We start from the raw sequence: 27,402 nt of genomic DNA, 5'->3' as shown, positions 1-27,402 counted from the left end.
TCCAGGCTCTGGGGTGTGGGTGGTGGTGGTGTGGTGGGGCACCAGCCATCTGCCCGGGGACGTACCGCCTTAGTTGCCACAACCGCTCCTCAATATTTATTACAGGAAAATTAAAACAGGAAAACAGAACAGAGAGAAAAACTGCTGTCACTCCCACCTCCCTGTTTTCCTTTCTCCATTTGCGATACCTCCTGTCTTTACCCGTATGTACCCAGATTTTTATGCCATCGTAACCACGGTACACGTATAATTTATGTGCTGCTATTTTCATCCACCCCTCTTCTGCGAGCTGCTCTCCGTGTGGCTGCATGGCCTTCATTTATTTACCACCCATAGTGACCGGTTTCGCACTCCCTGGTAGAGATACTCCCTAATTCGTTCACCTGTTCTCCTCTGCTCGGCGTTCAGATTATTTCCAGCTCGAACTCTAACTGGAGACGAAAGCCGAGTCCCCTTTTAAAGATTTCAAAATGAATGGGAGGATGCGGCCATTCAGCGAGCATCCCCGGCGGAGAGCCTTCCACCTGCAGAGGGCACAGAGAGAGCAAGTCCAAGTCACGGGGCCTTGCTTGCACACTCTGTGCACAGGCACAAATGCAAACCCACTGACAGCCACTAGTCCACTCCTCACCTGTCCCTCCCCGCTGCGCCCAGCTCCTAGCCTTTCAGTGGCTCCCCAAGGTCCTGCCCAAGCACCCATCACCAGTCTCTTGGATTCCCATCAAGGGACTCCTGCTCTACTGGGACCATAGGCCGCCATCCCCATCTCTTGCCTCAGGGCTTTGCAAACCCAGGTCACCCCACCTCCCCCTCCATGGTGCCCCTTGGCATCCTCTCGTCTATGAAAACCTTCCTGCCTCCCCAAAGCCTGGCATCCTCCTCTGTACCGCATGGCACCCAGGCTGACCACCTCAGCCCTTAGGGCCCCGCACCAGTGCTGTGTAGTAAATGTTTCACCGCCAGCTCTCCAGAAAGGGATCCTGAATTGTAGCATTTACTAATTCCCATGGTGTAAACACTCCCACCAAAGCCAATTCTGAGCTACCAAATGCTCAGCAATACACCGTTATACAGTTATTTCTATGGTAGAGACGCAACAGGTGCAAGACAGCCTCAGGAGCACAGATGACAGTAACAAGTGGTAAGACAGGGTTTGAGTATTTCCGCTATTTTTCCTTTAATATAATTTATCTAACTTTGAGCTTGTATAATTTACTTTCTAATGACTGTATCTAACCTAGCTCAGTGTTACAAGCTGAATTGTGTTCCCCTAAGAGTCATGTGCTGAAGTCCCAACCCCCAATGCCTCAGCGTGACTGGTTTTGGAGATAAGGTGTTTAAAAGGGGTAATTAAATTAAAGCTAAATAAAATCATAAGGGTGGATCCTGATCCAGTCTGACCAGTGTCCTTGTAGGATGAGATTAGGATGGAAAGATGGAGGAGCGACCGTGTGAGGACACAGAGAACACGGCCCGTCTGCGAGCCAAGGAGAGAGGCCTCAGGGAGAAACCAACCCTGCCGACACCTTGGTCTTGGATTTCCAGCCTCCAAAAGTGTAAGGAAATAAATTTCTGTTGTTCAAGCTGCCCAGTCCATATTTCCTTATGGCAGTCCTAGCAAGCTGCTAACACACTCACAAAATTCCTAAAAATTTAGTAATTTGCCTACTGCTCGTGCTCCCCGGCTTTATCACTGACCATCTCCCACTTTCCCTTTTCCCAACTTGACTGTGGACCCTCAAGAGCAAGGTCACGTCCCACTGAAAAGTCACCAAATGCCTTCTGGAAAGGTCCAAACAAAAAATATTTTAGCTCTACCTAAATATGGCCGGTCCACTCTGCCGTGGCAGCGTGAAAGCAGGTAGTGGACGCGGTACACATGTGAGTGTGCCTCTGCCCCTGGGGAGCCATCCGTGAGTGCTGAAATGTGGACTGTGTCATTTAAGAATACAAAGTATTCTTCTGACAAATCTTTAAAAATTCTTAGCTCAGAATCTGTACAAAAACAGGCAGTGGACCAGATTGGGCCCTGGGCTAGTTTTGGGGGCCCCACCCTTTGGTCTGTCCCCCCCCCCAAGTCCCCACCCCCCCACCCCCACCGCAGCACAGAGCCAGGCACAGAGGGAGGAAAGACGCTATGTTAACGTTTGATGATCCAGGGACGAAGAAACGAAGCTCAACCAGCCGGCTCACAGGCTCTCCAGCTCTGCTGCCACAGACCACTTCCAGGCAATGTCATGAATCTTTTTTTAATGCAATTTTTTTGTCTAATATGCAAGAGAAAAGAAGAGCTTTCTGAAACATTAATCAAGTCTCTCCCTGCAAAGTAGACACATCACCTCTTTGTTGGCTCTAACATTCTAAATCATCTCTCAGAAATAAAATCCAGCACCTCTTCCATTCGTAACTTGCATTTACTGAGCATTTCAGAAACGTGCCAAATCTAACCTACGGAGACAGAGCTTCTGGGCAGGGGTTTGCCAGGGGTTGGGAGGGGAAGGGGCAGTGGGGAGGGGCTGCCAATGGGTGCAGGGTCTCTTTCCAAAGGTAGGAAAATGTTCTAAAGTCAACTGTGATGGTGGTTACACAACTCTGTGAATATATAAAAGCCAGTGAAATTTGCACTTTGAATGGGTGAATTGGATGGCCCGTAATTATATCTCAACAAAGCTGCTTGAAAATATTTGCTAGGCATTAGTCACCTGACTCTCACAATGTAATTTTTTTTTTTAAGATTTTATTTTTTAAAGGAATCTGCACCCAACGTGGGGCTCAAACCCATAACCCTGAGATCATGAGTCGCAGGCTCTATCAACTAAGCCAGCCAGCGCCCCTCAGAGTGACAATTTCTAAAGCCAGGCTTTTTTGCTGCTGTCCTTGCACCAACAAACAGGCCCCCTGTAGCATGAAGCTAGCTCAGCAACTGAAACTCAGATGGGCCCAAGGGAGGCCGGGGCAGCCCCAGGCAGGCACCTGTTTGCACACCTTCCACGGTAAATGTGACGGTGCCTGTCCTTGGCCTCTGCAGGAGAGGCTGCCCCCCCCAGGTGGAGGAGAGGCACATTGCAAGCCACACACAGGTAGCTAGTTCCCAAGCCTTCTAGAAACAGCTGGAACCTTCCTGTTTTCCACCTTCAAGTTCGGTTACTGAGCTGGAGGTTCCAATTAGCTGTGTGATGTGTCACCCTCCGCAGGCAGCCTTCGTAGGGCAGTGCAGACTCTACAGGCCCACGACCTCGTTTGGGAGTCTCGAGCAAAGGTTGGGAGTGGCTCCCTGGGTCCAAAGCCTGTGCCCGTGATGACAGGCGAGACTCCCGCCCAGATAGGCCACCTGGCCCCCGTGACACTGGTTGAGGCAGCGCAGAACAAGGGGAGCGAGGACACGGTCCTTGCTGAGTAGAAGCCACTTCCTCAGGTCCGGAGTGGAGGCCTAGGGCTGGGGGCAGGACACCCAAGTTCCAGTCCTGGTGGGCTGCCGTGTTTCTACCTGTGGTCCTCCGCAAGGCCCATGACCTCCCTGAGCCTCCTGAACACAGTTGTAAAATGGGCCTGGTCATCCATGTCCCCCTCTCCACCCCCCCCACACACACACCCACCAGGGGTGGTTGTGGATCCCTTGAATTCAGAGCTGTGGCTTCTGTTTGGGTAGAACTTGGCTGCATGTGGCACAAACATCCTGATTCTGTCAGGACTTTATTGGCTTACTTAAGTGAAAAGTCCGGGGAGTGGAATTCAGGCATGGCTGGATTCAGAAAATGAGCAAGGTGACGAAGACCTCGTCTTCTCTGAAGATCCGCAGACCAGCTCCCCTTTCCTGAGTATGGGCTCCTCTCTCGACAGGCCTGCCTTTCTGGCTGCCAGGTGGCCGCAGCAGCCCCATCCCCTCGGCACCCAAAATGCCAAAGCCAAGGGTAAAAACAGTCTCCCTCTCCTCCCCAAACGTAATGCAAGTCCTAAGCCTCTGGTGGGGAAGAACAGAGCCCTCATCACATGAAGTCTGGAACAGCAGGGGCTGTGGCCAGGGAGCTTTTGATCCTGGGCAGGTCAGTCAGTGGCCTGAGGGAAAAACCAGGCTTTCCAAGGCCCTACCCAGTCCCAAAGCATCTAGCCAACACCAGGAGACACAACAGCTCCCCTCCCACCACCTCCACCCGATTCAGAGTGAGGAATGAAAGGCCTTCTGGGGTGCTGGGTGGTTCATCGGTTCATGGGTCCAACTCTTGGTTTCAGCTCAGGTCATGATCTCAGGGTCACGAGACTGAGCCCTGGGCTCAGCAGGGTGTGTACTTGAAGATTCTCTCCTGCCCCTCTTCTCACTCACACACTCTTGCTCTAAAATAAATCTCAAAAAAAAAAAAAAAAAAAAAAAAGGCCTTCTTTGGGTCACAGGCAGCGTTGGCCCTGATCCTATAAACTTTCAGATCAGGCTATACCCCGCAAGGCTCAGCCCACCCAAACTGGGAGGGCCTGATGCACCCTCTCTGCAAGCCATGCCACCCACCACTGTCCAGGCCCCAACTCCTTGCCCTATGTTACTGTTGCCCAAATGGTACCAGTTGCACCAGTTCGTGAACAGCCAGTAGGTTACATCTGCCCAACCCACACTGGGCCCCAGAACCCCACCCCGGTGCTCCTGCCCGGACACAGGACTAGGCACCTTCTCATGTCTGGAAGGAATGCAAAGGAAGACAGTCTGTAAAGGCTGGGCTCCAGGTCTGAACTTCCAACCAACTGCATCTAAACTCAGAGGGCTCTCTAAAATTGGCATAAAAGCAAACACAGGGACAATGCAACTAGAGAAGTTAAAAAAAAAAAAGTGACTAAAGAGGATTAGATTTGGGACACCTGGGTGGCTTAGCAGCAGTTGAGTGTCTCCCTTGGGCTCAGGGCATGACCCCGGGGTCCTGGGATCGAGTCCCCGCATCAGGCTTTCTCCAGTAAGCCTTTCTGCCTTAAAGTCCTTTTTTTCTTACGACACAGGGTAGCCCAGGGCTTTCCCTCATCCTTCCCACCCCTTTGCATTACATAACATTCAGAAACAGCTTCTAGCTAGAGTTCTTTTCATCAAATCTTGAGTTTCTGTGACTTTAACTGGTCTACTCACATGAATTGGTCTTATTGATCTACCAAGCTTTCCATTGACTTCTCTTGCCTTTTTTTTTTCTATTAGACCGATCACCTGTTCACTGCCACCGCTTTGAAAGTGACACACTCTGGTGTGTTCTTGTAAGGACTGTAGACTCTTCACGTTATCTGGTGTTGAGCCTGCTGGCCTGCTCTTATTTACAGCACAGGGACCTGCTATATCATCTAGTGTTCTGGGTCCACTTGATTTTATCAGTACTTAGATTCACTACCTGCTGACCTTTCTTCACTGCCATCCTTTCTTTTGGCTCAATTTTCTCTGTAAAGTGTATTCTTTAGTCATTCTTTTGAAGAAGGGGTATGAATGAACTTTGTCTGAAGTCTCTCTTACTTTCAAATAAGTTTATTTTCTCAGCACTTAAAGATTTGGTCCCATAACCTTTTGGCTTCAACTGTAGTGCTGTTGAAAATTTTGCTTAATAATTACTCCTTTATAGATCTACCATTCCTGTAAACTTTAATGACATTTGCCCATATACTCTGCAGATTCACTATATATAAATGTGTCTAGATATGGATATATTTTAAGATTTTATTTATTCATGAGAGACACAGAGAGGCAGAGACACAGGCAGAGGGAGAAGCAGGTTCCACGCAGGGAGCCCGACGTGGGACTCGATCCTGGGTCTCCAGGATCACGCCTGAAGGCAGCGCTAAACCGCTGAGCCACCCATTCTGCCCTGGATTTATTTTCATTGGAATTCCTTGCACTTTTTGATTGAGTCACTTCTAGAAAGTTATCAGTCATTGTCTCTTTAAATATTAGCTATCCAGTCCCTCAGGAACACCTTGTTTAAAAATAACATGCACCCCCTTCCATCATCCACATCTCCCTCCCATCTACTTCTCAGTAATCCCTCAGGTCCCTTCCCATCAATACACCCTCAGCTGTGTCTCCTTTAAGCATCTTTCTTTTTTTAAACTCCAAGATCTTTAATTCCAGTAATTTTGCTATATTCCAAAAACTGTAGCAAGTTTTTAAAAAATCATCCCGTTTCTTTAGAATATTCTGTTCTTTGGGTTTTCATTTCTCCCCCTGAACCCGTTATATCGTCATGTATCATCTTAATTTTAAGATTCTGGATTTTTAAAAATATTTATTTTTAGAGAGAGGGTTGTGGGTAGGAGGAGGGCCAGAGGGAGAGACTCTCAAGCACTCTCCATTGAGCACAGAGCCCAACCAGGGGCTTGCTCTCAGGACCCCGGAGATCATGACCTGAGCCAAAATCAGGAGTTGGCCCCTTAACCAACTGAGCCACCCAGGTGCCAGTTTCTGGATTTTCATACCTGTGGTTCCTACAATCCTGTGGTTTCCTCCTGTGTTTTAAAATTGGCAAGGATGAACACCATCTGTGAGAATCACATGCACCCAGGTTGGGCTGACATATGTTTCTAGACCACAAACTTGTGAGTGGTACAGGCCTGGGGTTGTGACTTTGGAGTTCAGGAAAACGAACAGGTTTATCCCCCCACCCTACCCCTCCCATGGGATTATCTCCTAGCCCCACTTCACTAGGGGTCCTGGCTTGATAGCGGGTTCTGGCTCTAGCTCCTCCACTAATAGAGGTTAATCCCTCCCCTCCAGATCCAAGAGGTGTTTGGTCCCTCACCCCCCAATTTCTCTAAGGGAGGAAGAGCTGCAATGAGCCTGTTTTCCCAGTCCCGGTCTATTCCCAGCATCAGAAAATTGCCATTCCTTAGGAAATCATTACCCACTTAACTTTTATGATTACTGGCCAAGTGTTTAAAACTGTGGGGGAAGGGGGGGTGTCCAGGTCACCTCAGTCTGCTCTCTTGCTGGAACCACCAGTCCTTAGAGGCAGGCCAAGGGGTCTGTGGTCCCTGAACCTTACATCCACAGTAGGTTTAGCCACTCATAAGAAAACATCCTGATGTGAGGATCCCCTACAGGGAACATGGGCCATCACTGATCACACTCTCAAGTGCCCAGAGTACACCAGGGGGGTAGCCTCCTCTATAGGAGCAGAGTCGGGGGGAGAGAGATGATGGGGTGTGGGGTGTGCTATCAGCCTTCTCTGGGTCCAACAGGCCAAGCCATACAATCCTACTCTCAAAAGCCAAAGCAGTTCCCCAGGGAGCTGCAACCATATTGCTATGCAGAATTAAACCACTATTAGGATCTCCAGGCCAGTGGTGGCAGAGCTCTTCATCCTCAATGGCACACATAAACAGCCAGTCAGCAACCTGGCCAGATGGCCTTAATACCCATCCAGTTCCAGCTCCACAAGAAGCTGGTCGTCAGCTCAGATCACAGGCCATGGTGAGCGGATGATTCTGACTCTGTGGCCTAACCACTTAACTGATGCAGGTCCTCTAGGTGAAGTATGAGAAGTGTGTTCTACAGTGGGCAGCTGGCACAGGTGGCCCACAGGGAAGCTATTTTAAGTTGATCCTGAGAGCATGGCTGCTCGGAACACCCCACTGGGCCTGTCACCACCCTGATCTTACACATCCAATGACATTTAGAGTGCCCTTGGGGTATGAAGGCAACGATCTCAGGTTCGTCCATGACACAGAACACACCTGCTCCCAAGACCTCACCCACCCCAAAATACTCAGCTCAAATTAATTTCTCATTCACCAGGGCCCAATCCTAGGAGGCTTTATGCTAAGACAGGGGCACAAGTAAGGACCTGAATGTGCCTTCTACAGGAGCCTTGGCAGGAAGACCAGGAAGGGAATCTGGAGGACCAGTCCCCACCTCCCTCCTCCTCCTCCACAGAGAAACAAGATCACCCCCGCAACACAAGCTTCTCCTAATGCTCCCATCCACCTCAAGTTCTCGGCTATGCCTTCCCTGCCCTGGCTCATGGTCTAACCAAGTCACTCACACCTCAGCTTCCTCTTTGAGAACCTAAGCTGCACAGAGGGCTGGTTAGGTTCCCTGCTGCCTCTCCTATGGTTCAGAACAGTGCCTGATGGGGCAGCTGTGGTCACACACATACCTGCAGATTTCAAGTGGCAGGATAGACAAGGTCATGAGTTCAGAAAGGCTTTAGGAAGGTGGGCCAGGAAAAGCCATTCATAGACAGAGGGGCCAATCCCAGCCCACCAAGAAGTCCACGCAGCTCAATTTGGTGAGGAAGAGCAAAGCAAGGAAGACCCACCCGCATCGTATAACAAGATAGGAAAACTGAGGCCGAGCAGCAGCTCACCCACGGATGTTGGGAATTTAAGCCCCCTCTATCCTGACTCACAGACTCCGTGGGCAGCATAGGGCATGCTTTTGACCATCACCTCTCAGGCACCCCTTCTCCTATAGACCTTGTGCCAGAACAGGGATCAGAAGTCCCCTCCTCAAAATGGATGAAAAGCAAATAAACTCAAATCTTCAGGAAAAGTATTTTTCTTCCTAAACTGAAATGCGAATTAATTTATCAAGGAACAGACATAAGAACAACTCATTTAATCCCAGTGCAGTATTCAATTTTGAGACTTTGAAACGCTTGACTAAAACCTGCTTCCCTCTAAACGGCTTAGGAAACGGAATCGGAGTTGGCAAAAATTAATCCTCACGTTACGCACCAACGGGGAGGCAGGATCTGAAAATCTGCTTCCGACTTCCGTCTGCACCCGACACGCAAGGCAAAAACGTTTATTCACTTTTGTGTTGCACAAGGGTAAGAACCACATTATCTAGATTCACTTTAGGTAACAATAATTTAAAAGACAGCCACCGTTACAGAAATTTTTAAATTGACTATTTGACAATTTATACAATAAATGAAGAAAACTGACAAAAGAACAGTTGGTCAGTGATCACCCAACACAAAAAGACAGGAACAAATGTGGCCAAAGGATCAGTGCATATCATCCACATCCACCACCTTCTCGTAACCTCCTGGCTGGGTTTTTTTTTTTTTTTTTTTTTTTGATGGGGAGGGAGAAAGCAGGGGTAACACAAAGGCAGGTTGATTCAAATTAATCCTATTAAGTATATTATTTTATACTTTTCTAAAATTACTGTGTAAACAGAACATGTATTAATATAGCTCATGCAACTCTAGTTTTCTACTGCAGGTCAGGAATCCAACAAGGTAATGCTCAGATTGAGGCAAAAGCTGGAAGTAAGTGCCCTGAAGACTATCTGCTCCAATCATGAACTGCACTAACTGAGCAATTATTTCAAAATATGAACCAGATATAAAAGAACAAAAAACAGAAAAAATATCTAATTGAAAAAACATGTAGTAGACACAAATGGATTAGGTCAACATTACCTACTTACAAATTAGACCAAATAAGAGAAAATGGTCAACTTTCCAGGGAGCCAATTTCAGTTCTTGTTGTGCCACTTAATTGGAGCAAGATCCTAAGTGGGTCAATTCGTGCAAGGATTGATTTCAAAATCAATTTACAATATTATCTCAGACCCTACAGCTAAGGATCTAAGGATCTTCTATAAGAACTCAAGGTGGGGGAAAATGTGATTTGAGAAATAAAAGGATGCTGCTCCTCACACACCCCCAGGCGACCAGCAGTCAGCCTACATCACACTTCAAGCTCTAATGATTTAAGAATTAGAACCTCCTTTCCCCTCTTATTCCACAATACTTGACCTGGCCTCCAAAATATAAAACACACAAAAATTATATGTATATATAAAACACATCCTGCGTTTCTTCATGGCACCAAGTGGCTAATACCTAGGTATATGAAGGATTGACTTTAAAGTTGATTAAAGAGAACATCAATTCATTATAGAAAATAAACTGAAATAACATGCTTGATTCACACAGGTTTGATGGACTTTTTGGTTACCTAGTAAATTGCAAACTGGCTCCCATTAGTGGTCAATAGAATGCTCTGCATTTGGGCTAGAAACCAGATTAAGTTAAATCAAGCCTTTATTTCAACAGTACAAACTATGTTTATTTGTGTGTAAAGTGCCAGTTTTATATAAAAATCGGTACGTAAACTTAAAAATCTGCTTTGAAGCACAGAGGCTGATACCTCCCAAGGGCCTTAGAGTAACTGATTAATCGTGCTAGATCAGACTCACTGGAGTCCCCACACTTTGGAGACCTGACTGCCACCGAGAGCCATTGTGAAGTCATTGGACAGCCAGCCTGCCCGCAAAAGCCAAACACGGCCAATATCTTTCATTAAGAATCCGAGTAGCTTTTTGTCTATGCTTCTTTCTGGGTGAGACGACTAGCATTAACTGATCAACAGGCTTGCTTATGAGGTAGCTACACAGTTTTAACAATACTATTAATGAACGTTATGGATGATTCATGGTGTAGCTGGTTTGATACACTTCAAGTAGCTGATTTTTTTTTTTTTTTTTGGATGAGAAAGGGGAAAAAAAAAATCAGCAAAGAGCACATCTTCATTCACTTAGAAGTCAGCATCCAAGGTAAAAGAATTCTCTGTTGGACTTGACATCACTCCCATCCTCTGATACTCGCCTACTCTCTTCTCAAAGAAGTTAGTCTTCCCTTCCAGTGAAATATTCTCCATAAAGTCAAATGGATTTTCTACTCTGAAAACCTGAAAAGGTTCACAGGAAAATTTAAATACAGAACAGCAGTTTCAGGAGAACCAGCAGGCTATAAACAATACTGTACCTTGCTAAAACCGAGCTCCAGCATAAGTCGGTCTGCCACGAATTCAATATACTGCTTCATTAATGTGCAATTCATCCCAATGAGCTTCACTGGCAAGGCCTCCGTGAGGAACTCCTAGGGATCGAAACACAGCTTCTCAATAGAACAGAAGCATAAAGACCTCTTCTGGTGAGCACAAGAGACCCTCATGTATCACCCACCTGTTCTATCCTAACGGCATTGATAATTATTTCCTTCACCCTCTGCTCTGAAGGTTTGTGGACCAGGTGTTTGAACATCAGGCAGGCAAAATCACAGTGTAAACCCTAGAAGAAAAGGTTTAAGATCACTATAAAACCAGACATCTATCGTTAACATGAAACAGGAAATGGCTTTACCCTTTTCTGCATTCTCCTCATATGTCTCGTGCGACCATACTAAAAGCACTTAAAACTGTCAAAGGGAAAAGGATTTCAACTGCCATCTGCTCTGTGTAGGTCACGGCAGGTTTAGCCTCATCCCAAGGCCCTCAACACTGCTACCCAGGGCAATGACAGCAGGCCAAGTCTGTTCCCTGCTGCCCCATACAGGAGCACAGGACAGGGTAGGACTTCAGCTCAAAGCATTTTTTTCTACATCCGTGAGCTCTCATTTTGCCACTATTCCCAGCAGTGACTAGGCTGCTTTGAGATTGACTTGGCTGGTTTTGAGATTTACAACCTAATGGTCAGGAAATCGTGATGCAACTGCCAGTGAATGGAGTCTACAAGTCTTAGTGCCAAGTAACCCTGATCTTCCTAGATCGGAAGGAAGAACTTCTTACAAAGCAAGATCAACTCATTGGTCACTGGGCTCCAAGCATGACAGGGTCCGTGGCTCTGGCTTTGCCAACTAGAATCAAATGAGAGCATCTAGACATCTTCGCCTTTCCCTCCAGCTTAATCCAAGTGCAGTCAAAGACAGGACACTGGACCAGAAGGATTCTCACTTCCTTTAGGATGCTTATCGACGAACTTTGGAGCACAGTAGGCTCACACAGGAGACTGGACAAGTATTGAGAATACGAGTACTTTCAATATATTTCATGTTCTACCAAGCCCAGATATGGCTGAACTCACATGTTCAATGTGGACATGAGGCAACATTTTATCGAGTTCCCTTCAGTGAACCAAAGAGTTGTAGATGTTTGGGGTGCACATTAGCCTGAATTAGACTCACCTCATCTCTGCTAATAAGTTCATTGGAAAACGTGAGGCCAGGCATCAGGCCCCGTTTCTTGAGCCAGAATATCGACGCAAAAGAACCCGAAAAGAAGATTCCTTCCACGGCAGCAAAGGCCACAACCCGTTCTCCTGTGAAGAGTTAACACCGACATGGTTCCAGTGAGCAACTGTGCATGAGCACAGGAAGGGCCAACAAACCATGATGTCACTTAGAGGATGAAACTCAGGCATCCGTGGGGCCAGGTGGCCTTACCATAGGTAGCTTCTTTGTCCCCAATCCAACGCAAGGCCCAATCTGCCTTCTTCTTTACACAAGGCATCGTCTCGATGGCGTTGAAGAGAAATTCCCTAGGAGACACCCAGAGTGTCAGCAATTACAGCAAAGACTTCCTACCACAAACATGTAGAGAACACTGGGACCAAGGCGAAATCAAGACTCAAAACTGAAATGTTTTCTCATTACCTTTTTTGCTTCCCACCCCCACCAAGTGTTCTTTTTAAAATCCCAACATTCATTTGGCTCCTGTTAATACCAATATAGGTATTCTTTACTTCACAGGGAGCCCTGAGATCTACTAACCTTAAAAGTCTTAGTCCATTACACCAAGAACATTTATCGGCTTTATTATCAAGTCCAGGTCATGACAAAGTTCACAGGCCCTATCTTTAAACTTGAGAAGCCATAAAATCTTAACTGCTAAGACTATTTAAGCTACGCTGACCATTATCTTCCTAGGTAGCACCATCTTCACTAATCATATCGGGCTAATTATATAGGCCCCAAATGCCATATATGCATTTAATAAAATAAATGCCATATGGATATAATAAAATAATTAAAGCCAATAAACCGAATAATCTGAGCTTGCTTCCTACTTTTAAGTCTATACTACACTGATGATCCCAGATCAGGAAAGTAAATCAACTGTCCCCCCAACTTGCCTACTTCTTCCTTATTATCCTCTTCCGCCTTCATTGTATCTCTGTGCCCAGTTTGGGAGTCTAGATTCCCCAACCTGTTCCTTTATCAGGTGACCTTGTCTTCTGAACCCAAGGTCAACAGAGCAACCACATTGCTCTCTTCATTCTCTTTCCATGTCGACATCCTGAGACCAGGGTCTGCCTCTCCCTAGCTTTTGAACCACCAGACCCTCCTGATCCTACTGCCCGTTCTGTTTATTTATCTCAGTCAAGCCTACGTTTATCCTTCCTCATTTCGGTCTATACACTTGTCTCCCTAAGCCTGCCAGCCCTTCCAAGCCACCACTCATTTTTCCCCTTCACATTATTCCAGATAAGCCACAAGAGCCTACTTTACAGCTCTATCACTTCTGTACCACGCAGGACTCTCATCCTGAAGTTGACCTTGGTATCTAGACCACTCACACAGCCTTTTCTAACTTTCTCCTCCTCTCCAATCTGGAAAATGTAAAACCGGCCTCAAGCTACCTTGATTTCTCCTCTGTGATCCCATAATGCAAACCCATCTCCTCACAGTCCTGTGCCTAAACTCATCTATCAGTAAACTGCTGCCTTTGCTTCACTCTAGAATCTCTCTCTTAAACTTGTTTTCCGTACCACATTTCAAGGTCTTTAAGAGGAAAAGTAACGTTCTATTTGGATGTGTCCTCTATTCCCCTCCACTTTGCCCCAGCTTCTCGTTTGAGGTTAACAGATTTGCACATGAGTAAAAACTGTCAGACCTAGGATTTCCTTCATCATACAGCCTCAATGGATGTGTTTTGTTTTGGAAGAAAGACATTGGATTCAATGACCAACAGTATACTCCCACCTCTAAAAATGGAGTAACCTCATGACTTTTTTTTTTTAAGATTTTATTAAAAAAAAAAGATTTTATTTATTTATTCATGGGAGACACAGAGAGAGATGCAGCAGAACACAGGCAGAGGGAGAAGCAGGCTCCATGCAGGGAGCCCGATACGGGACCCGATTCCGGAAACCTCAGATCATGTCCTGAGCTGATGGCAGACGCTCAACAACTGACCCACCGAGGCGTCCCTCATGACTTGTTTTTAAGTGACTGGCCAATAAAGTGAGTTTAGGCCTCTTCCTCAGAGCACACAGGACCAGGGGCAGTAGAAACTGCCTTGTCTGCCTGCCTAGTCTCTTGGAATCCTTCTACCCCTATGTAAACGCGAAAACTTGAAATATTTTAACAATTAGTGAATCCTGAACACGTTGGCAGACCACCCAAATACTCACCTTTCTTTGGAATCTTTAATATAAGTGTCAATGAGGAGACTATACATCTCAGAGTGGATGTTTTCCATGGCGATTTGGAAGCCATAGAAACAGCGGGCTTCTGTAATCTGAACTTCTTGGCTAAATCGCTCCACCTAGTGGTAGAACACATCACAATTCAGCTCCAGGAGCATCCCCTCAGGATCCTGGATACATCACACTCCCTTTATAATATTATAAGGTTTGTTTCTATTTTTAGAAACAATACGTCTTCACTATTCTGGGGTAAAGCTGGACATTTTATGCCAAAATTTTACCTCGATTTACAGATCAGGAAACAGATAAGGTCTATTTTATAGGGATTCTGCAAACATTCTTCATTTCTTCCTAATCCACTGCAGGAAGGAACCACTCACAATAAGACATCTATGGAATCCAATTTTTAAAAAAGCAAAGCCACAAAAAAGAAACAATGTCATAGTCATAAGGAGCAAACCTACTCCTACCACTTGACATTGTCTTTAAGCTTCTTGAGCCCGGAGGGGGGACAATGACTAACAAGACTAAAGAAGAAACCACTGCAAAGCAGATTATAAAACAGGAAACACCATGTAAGAGAACTACCAGCTTACAAATACAGAACTTGAAAAGATGAGGAAAGAGGATTAGTTTTTTTTCTGGAATAGCTTGACCCATTTCTTTAATCTGGAAGCGAACGAAAGCAGATGTTTTTCTGGAAACTCACCAAGTTTTCATTTACTATGCCATCGCTCGCTGCAAAGAAAGCCAGAACATGGGATATAAAATATCTCTCCTCAGGCTTCAGGGATTCCCAGTGCTGAATGTCCTTGGAAAGATCCACCTGAGGTTTAAGAGGTTCACAAGGGTCGGTAAGCATGTGGGGCCGTACACACACATACCTAACCCTCAGACCTTCTTCTGTTAAGTGTCCTGACACCACTTGATCGGGAACATCCCTCCCACGCACGGCTCCCTTTGCCACTTGGAACATCTCACATCCTCGGGGGGCAACCATCCCCAAGAGGGGCAAGAGGAAGAGTTAAGTATATTTCAAGCAAGTTGCACCCACTCCTGCAGGGGGCTTCCTCTGGGGGCAACGCTTACTACACTTAACCTTGTAGGGCCCCAGCTCCTGCCTCGGTTTACCTCTTCGGCTGTCCAAAAGGAAGCCTCCGCTTTCTTATACATCTGCCAAATATCATGGTACTCGATAGGGAAGATGACAAAGCGACGGGGGTTTTCTCTCAGCAGTGGCTCCTCCTCCGCGCTGGAGGCAAGTACCTTAGTTTTCTGTGGGGGCGAGAGAGTAATGAAATGTCTCTGGTAGGGCGAACCACATGAAATCGCCACTTTTTGCGGCCGAGCGCGTTCAGTTACCGGCAATCCCGTGTGGTTCGGCGTGTGAAGTGTCAGCTGTCGTCGTTCATCGTACAGAGAACACAACCGGGGTGCAAGAGGGGAAAGGGGGGAATCTGCGCAAGTGTGAGGAAGGGCAGACGGGGCGGGAGGGAATGCCTTGGCGGGAAAGGAGCGCGGGCCGGGAGGGGCTGGGTTAGAAACGCAGGGGAGACAATGAGGCTTTGGCGCCAACAGGCGGCGGGCGCCCCCTGCCGGCAGCGCCCCGCCCGCACAGGCCGCTTGCCCGCCGGCCGCCCCGCCACTCACCGGCTCGGCGGGCTCCTGGAAGATCCTCCGGGCGGTCTTGCTGGCCAGCACGCGGGTGCCGCTGAGGGCCGGGGGCTGCGGGGAGACGCGCGGTGAGGGGCAGCCCCGGCCCGCAGGCCCCCCGCCCCCGGGCCCGCGCGCGCGCTCACCGTGTTCTCCTTGTCCGCCAGGCTGAGCCCCTTGAGGGGCGAGAGCTGGAGCTGCTGCTGCTGCTGCTGCTGGGGGTCCGCGATGGTGGCGAGCGGGACGCGGACGGAGAGCATGGCGGCGGCAGGCAGCTCGGCGGCGCTCGGCGGCGGCGGCGGCGCGCAGGTCCGGGGAGCCCCCGCGCCGCCGGGCCGGCCTTAAAAGCCCACCGCCGAGGGGCGCGCGCGGTGGGCGTGGCCAGGCGCCGCCTTCCCATTGGATGCGCCGGCCGGACGTCCGCGATTCGAGAGCCGCGCGGGAGCCCCCGCCGCCGGCCGCCCCGGACCCTGCGGGACCCCTCGGGGACCCCCGAGACCCCCGGGACCCCCGGGCCCGCCGACCGCGCGAGGGGCGCCGCCGCCCGGGCCCCTGCGGGCCCCCCGCCCGGGCGAAGGGTGCAGCCCCCGCGCTATTCGGTGGCCGTGGCGCGCGCGGGACTCGCCTACCCGGGAACCGCTCGGGATTGAATGAAGCAACGCGATTGGAGGCCGCCCGGGAGCGGGCGGGAGACCATTCCCCCACCCCTGAACCGTTTTCGCGGGTTGAGGCGAGTGGTTTTGCAAATGAGGTTGGTGCAAATGCCTGGAAACGCCCCCGGCTGCGAGAGACGAGCGCGGGGGTGCGACCGTTTAGGTACGTGTCCCTGGGTGGGGGTTTAGGGGTCCTCGAGTTCCGGCTGACCTGGCGGCCGGAGGGTCGGTGACAACCGTGCTGCCTAACGGTTAGGGTCGCTGGCCACTGAGTCCCGCAGTGCAGTTGCTGTGTCCCTCACCTGGTTGTAAAAGATTCCTTGCCCTCCTTGGTAAAATGGGACTAGTCGCCCGACCTAACCTGTGGGATCATTAATAAAATGAGATCAGCGCGATAATTCTGGTAAAAATGCACAGTCCTTTGTAAAGCCGAGTTAACTAAATGCCAGAGAGGGCCTTTGGTACAGTTTGCCACTGAACTTGTGCCTGGTGTCAGACCACCTTCCCCTATGTCAGCATTTTTAAAAATCAGAAGCTGAGCAAAAACATCTTGAAAGCTTGAAGAACTGGGAATTCATCTGCTGCTTATTGGGCATCAAGTAGTCTGAAGAGATTGAAAACCTGCATTGTCATGAGGCAGACACGAATTAATTAACAGTTTTTGTTTTACTTTGTATTTGGTTTTTTTCAGATTTGCCAGACATTTGCCGTGCAAGTGGCAAAATGCCAGAAATGAAGAGAAAGAAATGTTAATAACCAAGAAATAAATGATTCCCCTGTGAAAAGTTCCAAAATCTGCAAACACTCTTAGGGCTGTCACTAAGAGAAACACTGGACTTTTTACAGGGTCTTTTGTAGATATTATAAAGAGGTCCGAGGTAGGGAAGATCCCCCTCCTCACTTGGGTCTGTTTCTTCCATTTCTTAGTACCACGTACATACTGTGTTTAATGTATTCTCAAGCCTCAGAAAGATCAGTGACGATCCTAGCCCTTAGACAAAGCAAGAACTAAAACTTTGGTCTAGCATCCTTAGTTTTAAAGCAACTCGCAGGCATTGTCAATTCCACCTTCTTTCAGCATCCAGCTCCAGAAAAACGGGTATTGTTAGGGATGATTTTATGGCTGATAAAGCCATTATCACATCTAATAAATGTGTCAAGGATACCCTGGTATCCTCCACTACCCAACTCACATTCCGATTTCGCATCATCCATAACGAAGTGCTCCTTTCGGTTGCTGTCTCGGGCACCATGTGCTTTTTGCTTAGCTCCTGTTATATACTCTGTATGTACAGGAACCCATGAAAGTATCACTCTGGGAGCCAGCCAGAATTTGACTTCGTTCTTAGCTTCACTTTTTCCTGACTCCCCAAACAACACGGGTGCACTGTAGAAAACTGGGGAAGACCAGAAGTAGGTAGCACGAGGCAGAAAGAAAGGTCGCCGCCATTCTCCCCTTCACCCCTCCCGACGGTGAGTCACGGGGGCACGTCCCGTGCTCCCTCCCCCGCGCTCCGGCTGCTCGGACTTTCCAAGAGGAAGCGGGCGCCGAAAGCTACGTGGCTCCGCTCGGAGGTCACACCCCGAGGAGCCCGCCCGGCCGGGCTTCGGGCCCCCGGTGCCTCCTCTGCCCTGCGGCCCGGAGAGAGACGGGGGCGCACGGCCAGACCGGGGGACCCGGGCGCCGCGACAGGATGCGCCCCGCGGCCGCCACGCGCCAGCACCAGGCACCGGGCGTCTGCGGTTCCTTTTCGTTTCCTCTGGGCGCCCGTTTTGACATCTGCTCTACGATTGGCCGGCGGGAGGGAGAGGCTCCGCCCCCAGCCTCCAGGGGGCGGGGCCTCGGCGCCCAGCCCCGCCCCCCACTTCCGGGCCCGCGCTCCCGCCGCCCCGCCCCTCGCGGTTGCGCCTTTACCCATCCTCCTCCCTCCAGCTGGCAGGGCGAGGTGGCCCCTAAGGGGTCACTTCCCCATCCACCCCCCACAGGCAGAGGCCCGGGCCCGGGAGCTCAAGCGGCTTTCTCAAAGCCACTGCTCACTCCCTCCGCCAGACACCTGCCAGGGACGGCCTGTTAACCCTCCTGGTGACAGCCACCCCGCAGCCCCTGGGCACCTGAGCCAGGTGCTTCCGGCTTGTAACCCAGACAACCGTGGGGGGGGCTTTCAGGCCTTTTCAGGTGAAGAAAGGAAGGCCTAGGAGGCAAGGAGACTGCCCAAGGTCACACAGCTCCAACCGCACAGCTAGAATTTTTCTGTCCCAACTTCTTTTTACTCGTTTTAGAGGTAGGATTGGGTGCTCATCAGTTGCACAGAACACCCAGCGCTCACTCCCTGCCCTCCTGAAAGCCCATCACCCCTAACCCTGTCCCCCTACTCACCTCCACCCCAGCCACCCTGTTTATTTCCTGGAGTTAAGAGTCTCTTATGGTTTACCTCCCTCTCAATTATCCTCTTACTTTATTTTTCCTTCCCTTCCCCTGTGTTCATCTGTTTTGTTTCTGAAATACCACATATGAGTGAAATCATGGTATTTGCCTTTTTCTAACTGACCAGTTTTGCTTGGCATGATACCCTCTAGCTCCATCCACATCACTGTGAACGGCAACGTTTCATTCTTTTTCATGGCTGAGTAATATTCCATCGTAGGTATATACCACCACCTCTTTCTTTTTCTTTTTTTAAGATTTTTATTTATTCATTTGAGAGAGCAAGAGCACTAGCAGATGTGTGTGTATGGGGGAGGGGGTTAGAGGGAGAGAGAGAAGCAGACTCCCCTCCCCACGCAGGGTGCCTGACCTGGGGCTCAATCCCAGGACCCCAGATCAGGACCTGAGCCGTAGGCAGACACTTAACTGACTGAGCCACGCAGGTGCCCCTACCACATCTTCTCTATCCATTCACATGTCAATGGACATCTGGGCTCTTTCCATAGTTTGGCTATTGTGGACATTACTCTAAACATTGGGGTGCATGTACCCCTTTTAGTCACTTATCTTTTGGATGAATACCTGGTAGTGCAATTGCTGGGTCATAGGATAACTCTATTTTTAACTTTTTGAGGAACTTCCATACTGTTTTCCAGAGTGGCTGCATGAGTTTGCACTCCTACCAACAGTGTAAGAGGGCTTCCCTTCCTCCACATCTTCACCAATATCAGTTATTCCTGGAGTTGTTCATTTTAGCCATTCCCTCCCTCAACTTTTTATTAGGAATATTTCAACAGACACAAAAATGGAAAGAATTCTCCAGCATTCACCCACCACCAGTGTAGGATTCAACAATCATTTCCCCTTTGCCATATTTGCTTTCTCCCCTTCACTGGGTATGTGAGGCTTTTGGGTTTTTTCTAGATCATTTGAAAGTGAGGTGCAGATGCCATGCCATGTCACCCTCAGACCTTTCAATATATTTCGGCAGGTATCTCCTGAAACTAAGGACATTCTCTAAACATAACCATGGGAACATGTTCACACCTAAGAAAATTAACATTAATTCCTTAATACTATCTAATATCTAGCCCATAATCAAGTGTTCCCAGGTATTTCAAATATGTTTTTTTCACTTTGTCCATTTTAAGTGCACACAGTACATTTGGTTATTGTGTCTTTTTGTTCTCTTTTATTCAGAACAACTCTCCTATTTCTTTTTCCCCATGACATTGACTTTTTAAAGTTCAGGCCAGTTTTCTTGTCAATTGTCCCACATTCTACACTGGCCTCATTGGGTCTCCATAGTGTCATTTAACTTGTTTTGCTAACCCCTGTATTTGTGTGTGTGTGTGTGTATTTTTAAATATTTTTAATATAAAAAATAAATATATTTATATATAATGGGAGTTCTGTCTAAAGGCTTTATTAGATTTAGCTTTTTTTATTGTAGTAAAATATACATAAGCTATGATTTACCATTTGAGCCATTTTCAAGGAGCAAATCAATGCCATGAAGTTCACTATACTATTGTGCAACCTTCAATCACCACCCTGCATCTCTAGAACCCCTTCATCCCAAACCGAAACTCTGTCCCCATTAAATACTAGCTGCCCATCCCCCCCGCCCACCAGGCTCTCATAACCAGCATCTGTCTTTGCCTTCCTGAACTTGACTAAGTGCCTTAGGTAAGCGGAATCTTACAATATTTCTCCTTTTGTGACTGGCTTATTTCACTCAGCATAACATCCTCCAGGTTCATCCATGTTGTGACCTGGGTCAGGATATCGTTCATTTTTAAGGCTGAATAAGATTCATATTTAAGAAGAATAATAAGAATAATGATAAGAATAAGATTTAATAAGAATAAGATCCATATTTAAGGCTGAATAAGATCATAAGATATGCCGAATTCTGTTTATGAAATTTCCTTCCTACAACCCACCTGTCCCTTCTGTCCGGGGAGTTCTTTTGTTTCCCAACCATGAGGCAGCAAAGTCAGCCATTCTCAAAAACTGTGAGCTGCTCCCGGTGTGGCTCCAGAGCAGCCCCTTCCTCCCTCTGAACTTGACATTCGCCTTTCACATCTTCAGGATGCTCAGAATCCTGTTGAGGAAACTGCCTTGGAGGGAAGCCGGAAAACACAATACTCCATCCCAAGTGTGACTTGCTAGCTGTGGGACTGCAAGAGTGGGGCGGTGAGCCAAGGGTAGAGTTGGGTCAGCCTTTTTCTGCCCTCCGGTCCTCCGTCAACCACAGAAAACCCAACTGGGGACCTCCCCTCCACTCATCTCTCATAAAAATGCTACCCTCCTGCTCCCTGCAGTTTGCCCCAGGGCCCTTTCCCTCCCTCTTTCTGGGCCTGATCACCAGGGCTTTCCCTACCAATCCTCAAACTCCCTACTCTCACCTTCCTGCCAGGCCAAGCCCCTCTCCAGGCTATGTCTGAAAGAGGATTCCAAGGTTGACTTGAAAAAAGAAAGAAAAATAAAGGGCGCCTGGCTGGCTCAGTCGGTGAAACATCTGCCTTTGGCTCAGGTCATCATGATCTCAGGTTCTGGGATAGAACCCCCGCATCTGGGCTCCCTGCTTAGCAGAAAGCCTGCTTCTCCCTCTGTCTCTGCCCCCCAACCCCCATCTCTCATGAATAAATAACTTAAATTTCAAAAAGAAAGAAAAAAATAAGGATGGAAGGGCACAATGTTGTAGGCCCAGGATAAGTTTATTTCCTCACAATCAAGATCAGCTTCCTGTTGGCTTATTACTGATAATTTTTTCTTAATAGCCTCCTTCCCTGGATAAGGGGCCACAATAGTGAGTTCTTTCTAGGTACTGTGGTCGCATACATGTATGTTTGGGCAGAGAGGGGACAGCAGCTGTAAATGTCATTCTGAACTGGTAGACTTAGAGCAACCTATGCAAACGGGTTTGCAAGTAGGAACAAATCCCCATGGGGTGGGGGGGAGGGCTGGGAGGGGAGGGAAGGGAGGATGAAGTCCGCAGAGAAGAACCCAGGAGGCCATACTCACCACTCATGCATTTGAGCTAAATGATAACTTCAGAAGGAGGAGAAGCAAAGCCCAGGCAAATCAATCCTCCAAAGCCCTGAAGACAAACTTCCTAGTTCAGCTGCTTCCAGACTCAGTCAGTGTGATGGAGTGACGGGGACCAGCCCTGGATTCAAGTCTGAATTCCAGGGTCGCTTCTTATTTATTAGATGACCTGGGACAAACCTCTTGATATTTCCGAGTTGGTTGCTTTACTGATAAAATGGGCACGATAATTCCTACTACATGGGGTTCTCCTGAGGATTAAAGGGAGCAGGATATTTAAAGCGCCTTAAAGGTGTTTATGAAAGTCCAGTCCTCCCCATTTAGGGAGCCTTGCTGACCTCTTCTAGTCTTCTGAAAGACAAAACTGAAGCTATTCCAATGTGTCTTTCCTACTTCATTTGCAGGTCCCCAGTGACCCACAGCCCTGGTCATTATTACAGCCCCCTCTGTCCCATCTTTCTTCTGTCTCCTCCCCACCACCAGCACAGTAGTCTCTAGGCAGGCGAGCAAAGCAGAAGTGGGGGCTCCCACTCAAACCAGAGGTCCATGCTGCACCTCTGGCCATCACAATGGGGGGCCAGCCTTCCCCCAAGGAAATGAAGGAGTGAGTCATGAGCAAGAGGGGCCAGCCCTGCGTGTCTCCATCCACAAAGCCCCCCACATCCCCCCTCTGGCCTGAGTCCTACTCCCATGAAGCATCAGGCCCCCTGACAGGCACGTGAGGCTGATCTGAGGACACTCCCCCCCCCCCCCCCACCACCCAGGTTTGGTAACATCCATGCTCAAGTGTGTGCCTGGCCTGGGCTGCCACCTTGACTGCTTTCTCCACACCGTGTGCCAACAGTGTGCTGCAGAGCTGCCTCATTTTCCTCCCTGGCACTGTGCACCCTGTTTGGATAGACCCCCTAAGCAGACAGGTAGGGCACGGCGGCGGGGAGGAAGGAGGTAGACCCGGTGAGCAGACATTGGTTGGATTACATGAATAGGGAAGACGAGGCATCGTGGAAGAGAAGTCGTGAACCTGGATGGAGAATCCCAACTTCACCAGTTAGTGGCTCCTGAGAATTCCCAACACATTGTCCTTGCCACCCTGGGTCAAACATGGCCTTGCACCAGACTGCGGCACACACAGCCTCGGCCAAGAACACGGCAGAGATGTAGAACCCTGGAGAGCAGCTTGGGGCAAAAGCCCAGACTCTCTCTTATTTAGTGAGCAGAAATTTTTTCGTTGCTCTAAGGGTACTAGCATTTGCAAAAAAGAGCGTCTCTTCTTAGATTCAGTGTTAGCTCTTTAAACTCTGTTTTGGGGACACCTGGGTGGCTCAGTCGCTTAAGTGTCTGCCTTGGGCTCAGGTCATAATCCCAGCATCCTGGGATCAAGTCCTGTATCAGGCTCCCTGCTCAGTGGGGTGTCTGCTTCTTTCTCTGCTCCTCCCTCCTGCTCATGATCTCTCTCTCACATTCTCTCTGCCAAATAAGTAAAAAATAAACAAACAGACTCTGTTTTGGTATTGGGAGTTGTTACAAAGGAAAACACAGGCCCCCAAATGGATCCACTCCTATTAAGATCCCCTGGTCAGCAAACCAAGATTTAATACCTAACTGCAGTTGCAACATTCCCCCCCCCCCCCGCCCCCAACACCGGAATGTAACCTTTAATCAGGACACCTGGAACCCTGACACTTGTAAGCACTAGGAAAGTTACAGAAGTTACAGACAGAACCTTTCAGTAAGTTACGGTAGGAGGACAACTCACCTGAAACATAGGATTCTTTGCTACTAATTTTCTTTTCCTCAAGTCCTTCCTTTAAAAACACTTCCTTTTCTGCAGCTCCATGATACTCCCTCTGCTTGCTAGATGGGATGCCGCCTGATTTCATGAATCGATTAATAAAGCCAATCTGGGGCTCCGGAGTGGCGCAATCAGTTAAATGAGGGACTCCTGATTTCAGCTCTGGTTGTGATCTCAGGGTGGTGGGATCAAGCCGCGCAAGTAGCTCCATGCTTAATGGGCAGTCTGCTTGAGATTCTCTCTCTACCCCTCCCTCTGCCTCTTACTGTTGCTTGTATGCACGCACTCTCTCCCTAAATAATTTAATTAAAATTTTTTCCAAGATTTTATTTATTTATTCCTGAGAGACACATAGAGAGAGGTAGAGCCATAGGCAGAGGGAGAAGCAGGCTCCCTACAGGAAGCCCCATATGGGACTCCATCCCAGGACCCCAGGATCATGACCTGAGCCCCTAATTAAATATCTAAAAATAAACAAATAAAGCTGGGGCACCTGGGTGGCCCAGTAGGTTAAGCGGTTAAGCATCTGCCTTCGACTCAGGTCATGATCCCAGCATCCTGGGATCAAGCCCCTCATCGGGCTCCCTGCTCAGCAAGGACTCTGCTTCTCCCTTTCCCTCTGCTTCTCCCAACTCTGCTTGTGCACTCTCTAGCTCCATCAAATGAATAAAATCTTTTTTAAAAACTAAAAAAAAAAAAAAAAAGTACGATTAGATCTTTGAAATTTGCTCAGCTAAATTTTGGTTTTTAACACAACAAATGAACTATTACTTCACTCAGACATAAATCAGGGCCATGTGCATGGTAGCCTCTTAAGCCCAGGGAGCAGGTCCCTGCTTTGCTCCAGTCTCTTTAGGTTAAAACTTTGTAGTTAGTTTCCATGCAGCTCACTCAGTCCTGGACAGGAAATGGTTAAGCAGGAAGCTCTCCCATTCCCCGGCCCATGCCCCCAAATGGATGAAGCTTTTGGATGTGGGTGTTAGCCACAAAGTGACCCTATTTTTGTTTCTCCCAAAGAGGGGTAGATGCATTTTTAAGCTTGGATTCCAATCAAGAAACTGCTTTCTAGCCAGAGTGTAGACAGTTCTTGCCTCACAGCCTTAGCAGAGCTCTAAACCCAGGATGTGCACACTCAGAGCTTGGGCCTTCAAAAGGCCAGAATCAGGCAGCCAGCACAGTGCAGGGCTGGGGTCGGTGTCTGCTTTTTGCTTCAGTAACCCCTAAAACGGTATTGAAAAGTGATGTGCCTCTTTGCATACACTGAATTGACATTTGAATTTTTTCATCCTACATTTAAATAGTTGCAGGGGGGCAGCCCGGGTGGCTCAGCGGTTTGGCACCACCTTCGGCCCAGGGTGTGACTCTGAGGCCCGGGATCAAGTCCCATGTTCCTGCATGGAGCCTGCTTCTCCCTCTGCCTGTATCTCTGCCTCTCTCTCTCTCTCTCTCTCTCTCTCTCTGTGTGTGTGTCTCTCATGAATAAATAAATAAATAAATAAATAAATAAATAAATAAATAAATAAATAGTTGCAGGGGATGTAATTCCCACCACGTTGCCAATACCAGCATTTTTAAAGCTTGACAGGCATGACTTTTAGAACCTCAGATCCACAGACTTCCACGTTTGTTATGCTTATTTATTTATTTATTTGGAAAGGGAAATACTTTTATTTTTTTTAAATAGAAAGCACCAATTTTAACAGCACTAATAGATTTACATAGTTACTTTGTAAAGTCATATGTAAAATCTAAGCTCATATTTAAAACATAAATAATTCCTTACCCAAAAAAGAAAAAAAGAAATGACAACTGGATTTATCTCAAAAGGCTTTAAGATAAAAGAAGTTCTTATGAGATTTTCTTTTTTTTTTAGAATTTTTAAAAATTTACTTAAATTCAATTAATTAACATATTGTGTATTAGTTTCAGAGCACAAGTCAGTGATTCATCATCTTATATAACACCCAGTGCTCATCACGTCACGTGTCCTCCTTAATGCCAGTCACCCAATTACCCTGTACCCCCCAGCCCCTCCCCTCCAGCGACCCTCAGTTTGTTTCCCAGAGTTAAGAGTCTCTTTATGTTATGTTTATTCTAAATTCTTGGTGTGTCCCTTCTAATCTCCAGTTTTTGATGGTATTTGGAATCCAGTTTGTTGTTTTTCTTTTGAAGTAGTTTTACTTTGGCCTGTGATCTCCTGTTCCCTGGGGCGGTGTCAGCTGCTCAGGGAGGAGCCAACCCTGAAGAGGCCTGGAGAGGGTGGCCCACCACCTACCAGGAGTCAGTACCTACTGCAGCTCCAGGACCTTCCTCTACCTTTACCTTCCGGGGAAGGACCTCAGCCAGAGGGAGACACTCCCATAGCAACGGGGATGGGGAGTGGAGCAAGTGCCTGCAGCTGTTAAATTCCTATCAGGTGTCTCTCTCTCCCTCTCTCCTCTCTCTCCTCTCTCTCTCTCCTCTGTCTCCTCTCTCTCCTCTCTCTCCTTGCTCCTCTCTCTCTTATATGTTTGGGGTCTGTTACCTTCAAATATCCTTATAATCTCTCCAATCATAAAAGTGATACATTTTGTATTGTAAGAATTCAAATAGTATAAAAATGTATAAACAAAAGAGTAAATGTTTCCCATAATAGCTAGCCCCAAAGATAAAGTCAGAAGTTTCTTTATATAAACACACTGTTATCTGGGATCCTGTTATGCATACTGATTTTCTCACTCTAATAACACCTGCACATCCGTCCACATTAGCACTTGGAAATGTGATATTTGGCTAAGGGTACAGGTTCTGGACCCAGGCTGCCTGGGTGCGAATCCCAGCTTTCCCACTTGCTAATGAACATGTTTCCCCAGTTGTGAAATGAGCCTAACAGGACCTAGAACCTATTTCATAGGATTATTGTGAGGATTAACTGAGTCGACACATGTGAAGCCCTTAAGAAAGTGCCTGGAACGTCAAAAGCCCGAAATAAATATCCACGGCCTTTATTGTATTTTGTCTAACCAATTGCCTGTAACGAACATGTCAGTCATCTCTAATTTTTCACTATTAAAAACAGTGCTGCAGTGTAGATCTTTGTATTTCTTGGTGTAGAATTACTTGGTCAAATGCTGTAAACATTTAGCATTTGAGTTGGTGCCATCAAGCTGCTTGCTAGAATGTTGGCCAGTGGGCACGTGGGTGGCTCCGTGGTTGAGCATCTGCCTTCTGCTCAGGTCTTGATCCTGGAGGTCCTGGGATCGAGTCCATATCAGGCTCCCCAGGGGAGCTTGCTTCTCCCTCTATGTTCCTGCCTTTCTGTGTCTCTCATGAATAAATAAATACAATCTTAAAAAAAAAAAAAGAATGTTGGCCAGTTTATGCCTACCAACAGTGAGTGGGATGCCCCTTGTCTATAGCCTGGCCAGTCTTGTATAGATGGAAACTAATATTTGCTTATTGTCTTTTTCTTTTTTCTTTTCTTTTCTTTTCTTTTCCTTTTCTTTTTTAAAGGTTTTATTTATTTACCTGACAGAGAGAGCGCACACATACACACAAGCAGGGGGAGTGGCAGGCAGAGGGAGAGGGAGAAGCAGGCTCCCCACTGAGCAGAGAGCGGCAATGAGAGGCTTCATCCCAGGACCCAGAGATCATGATCTGAGCCAAAGAC

General features: G+C 47.8%; 1 protein-coding gene and 1 long non-coding RNA gene across 3 annotated transcripts in view; both read right to left on the bottom strand.

Annotated features, from left to right (window-relative positions):
- Window positions 1-8,734: 8,734 nt before the first annotated feature.
- RRM2 (ribonucleotide reductase regulatory subunit M2) lies at window positions 8,735-16,137 on the bottom strand. Its single transcript, XM_055327754.1, has 10 exons — window positions 15,976-16,137; window positions 15,827-15,901; window positions 15,308-15,451; window positions 14,886-15,002; window positions 14,162-14,295; window positions 12,192-12,286; window positions 11,934-12,067; window positions 10,937-11,041; window positions 10,737-10,850; window positions 8,735-10,659 (listed from the first exon to the last, which is right to left on the bottom strand). The coding sequence occupies exons 1-10, from the start codon at window positions 16,087-16,089 to the stop codon at window positions 10,507-10,509; spliced, it is 1,185 nt and encodes a 394-aa protein (XP_055183729.1). The 5' UTR covers window positions 16,090-16,137; the 3' UTR covers window positions 8,735-10,506.
- Window positions 16,138-16,447: 310 nt separating this feature from the next.
- The window catches only part of LOC129511190 (uncharacterized), a 34,538-nt gene continuing 23,583 nt past the window's right edge, over window positions 16,448-27,402 (bottom strand). Inside the window, exon 7 of one of the 2 annotated variants that reach the window (XR_008664758.1) lies at window positions 16,448-16,843. This is a non-coding gene — a long non-coding RNA (uncharacterized LOC129511190). Of the gene's footprint in view, window positions 16,844-17,725; window positions 17,880-27,402 lie in introns of those variants that run through there. The other variant, XR_008664760.1, reaches the window with a different exon arrangement.

The sequence above is a fragment of the Nyctereutes procyonoides genome, unplaced genomic scaffold (assembly GCF_905146905.1).
Source record: "Nyctereutes procyonoides isolate TBG_1078 unplaced genomic scaffold, NYPRO_anot_genome, whole genome shotgun sequence".
Lineage (NCBI taxonomy): Eukaryota > Metazoa > Chordata > Mammalia > Carnivora > Canidae > Nyctereutes > Nyctereutes procyonoides.
This window is presented reverse-complemented; position numbering and strand designations above follow the sequence as displayed.

Excerpts from the sequence above, each read along its gene's own strand:
- RRM2 (XM_055327754.1), bottom strand. The coding sequence starts at position 16,089 with ATGCTCTCCGTCCGCGTCCCGCTCGCCACCATCGCGGACCCCCAGCAG. Across the intron at positions 15,902-15,975 it reads TGGCGGACAAGGAGAACACG|CCCCCGGCCCTCAGCGGCAC; the intron begins GTGAGCGCGCGC and ends GTCTCCCCGCAG. Across the intron at positions 12,068-12,191 it reads GGACAAAGAAGCTACCTATG|GAGAACGGGTTGTGGCCTTT; the intron begins GTAAGGCCACCT and ends AACTCTTCACAG.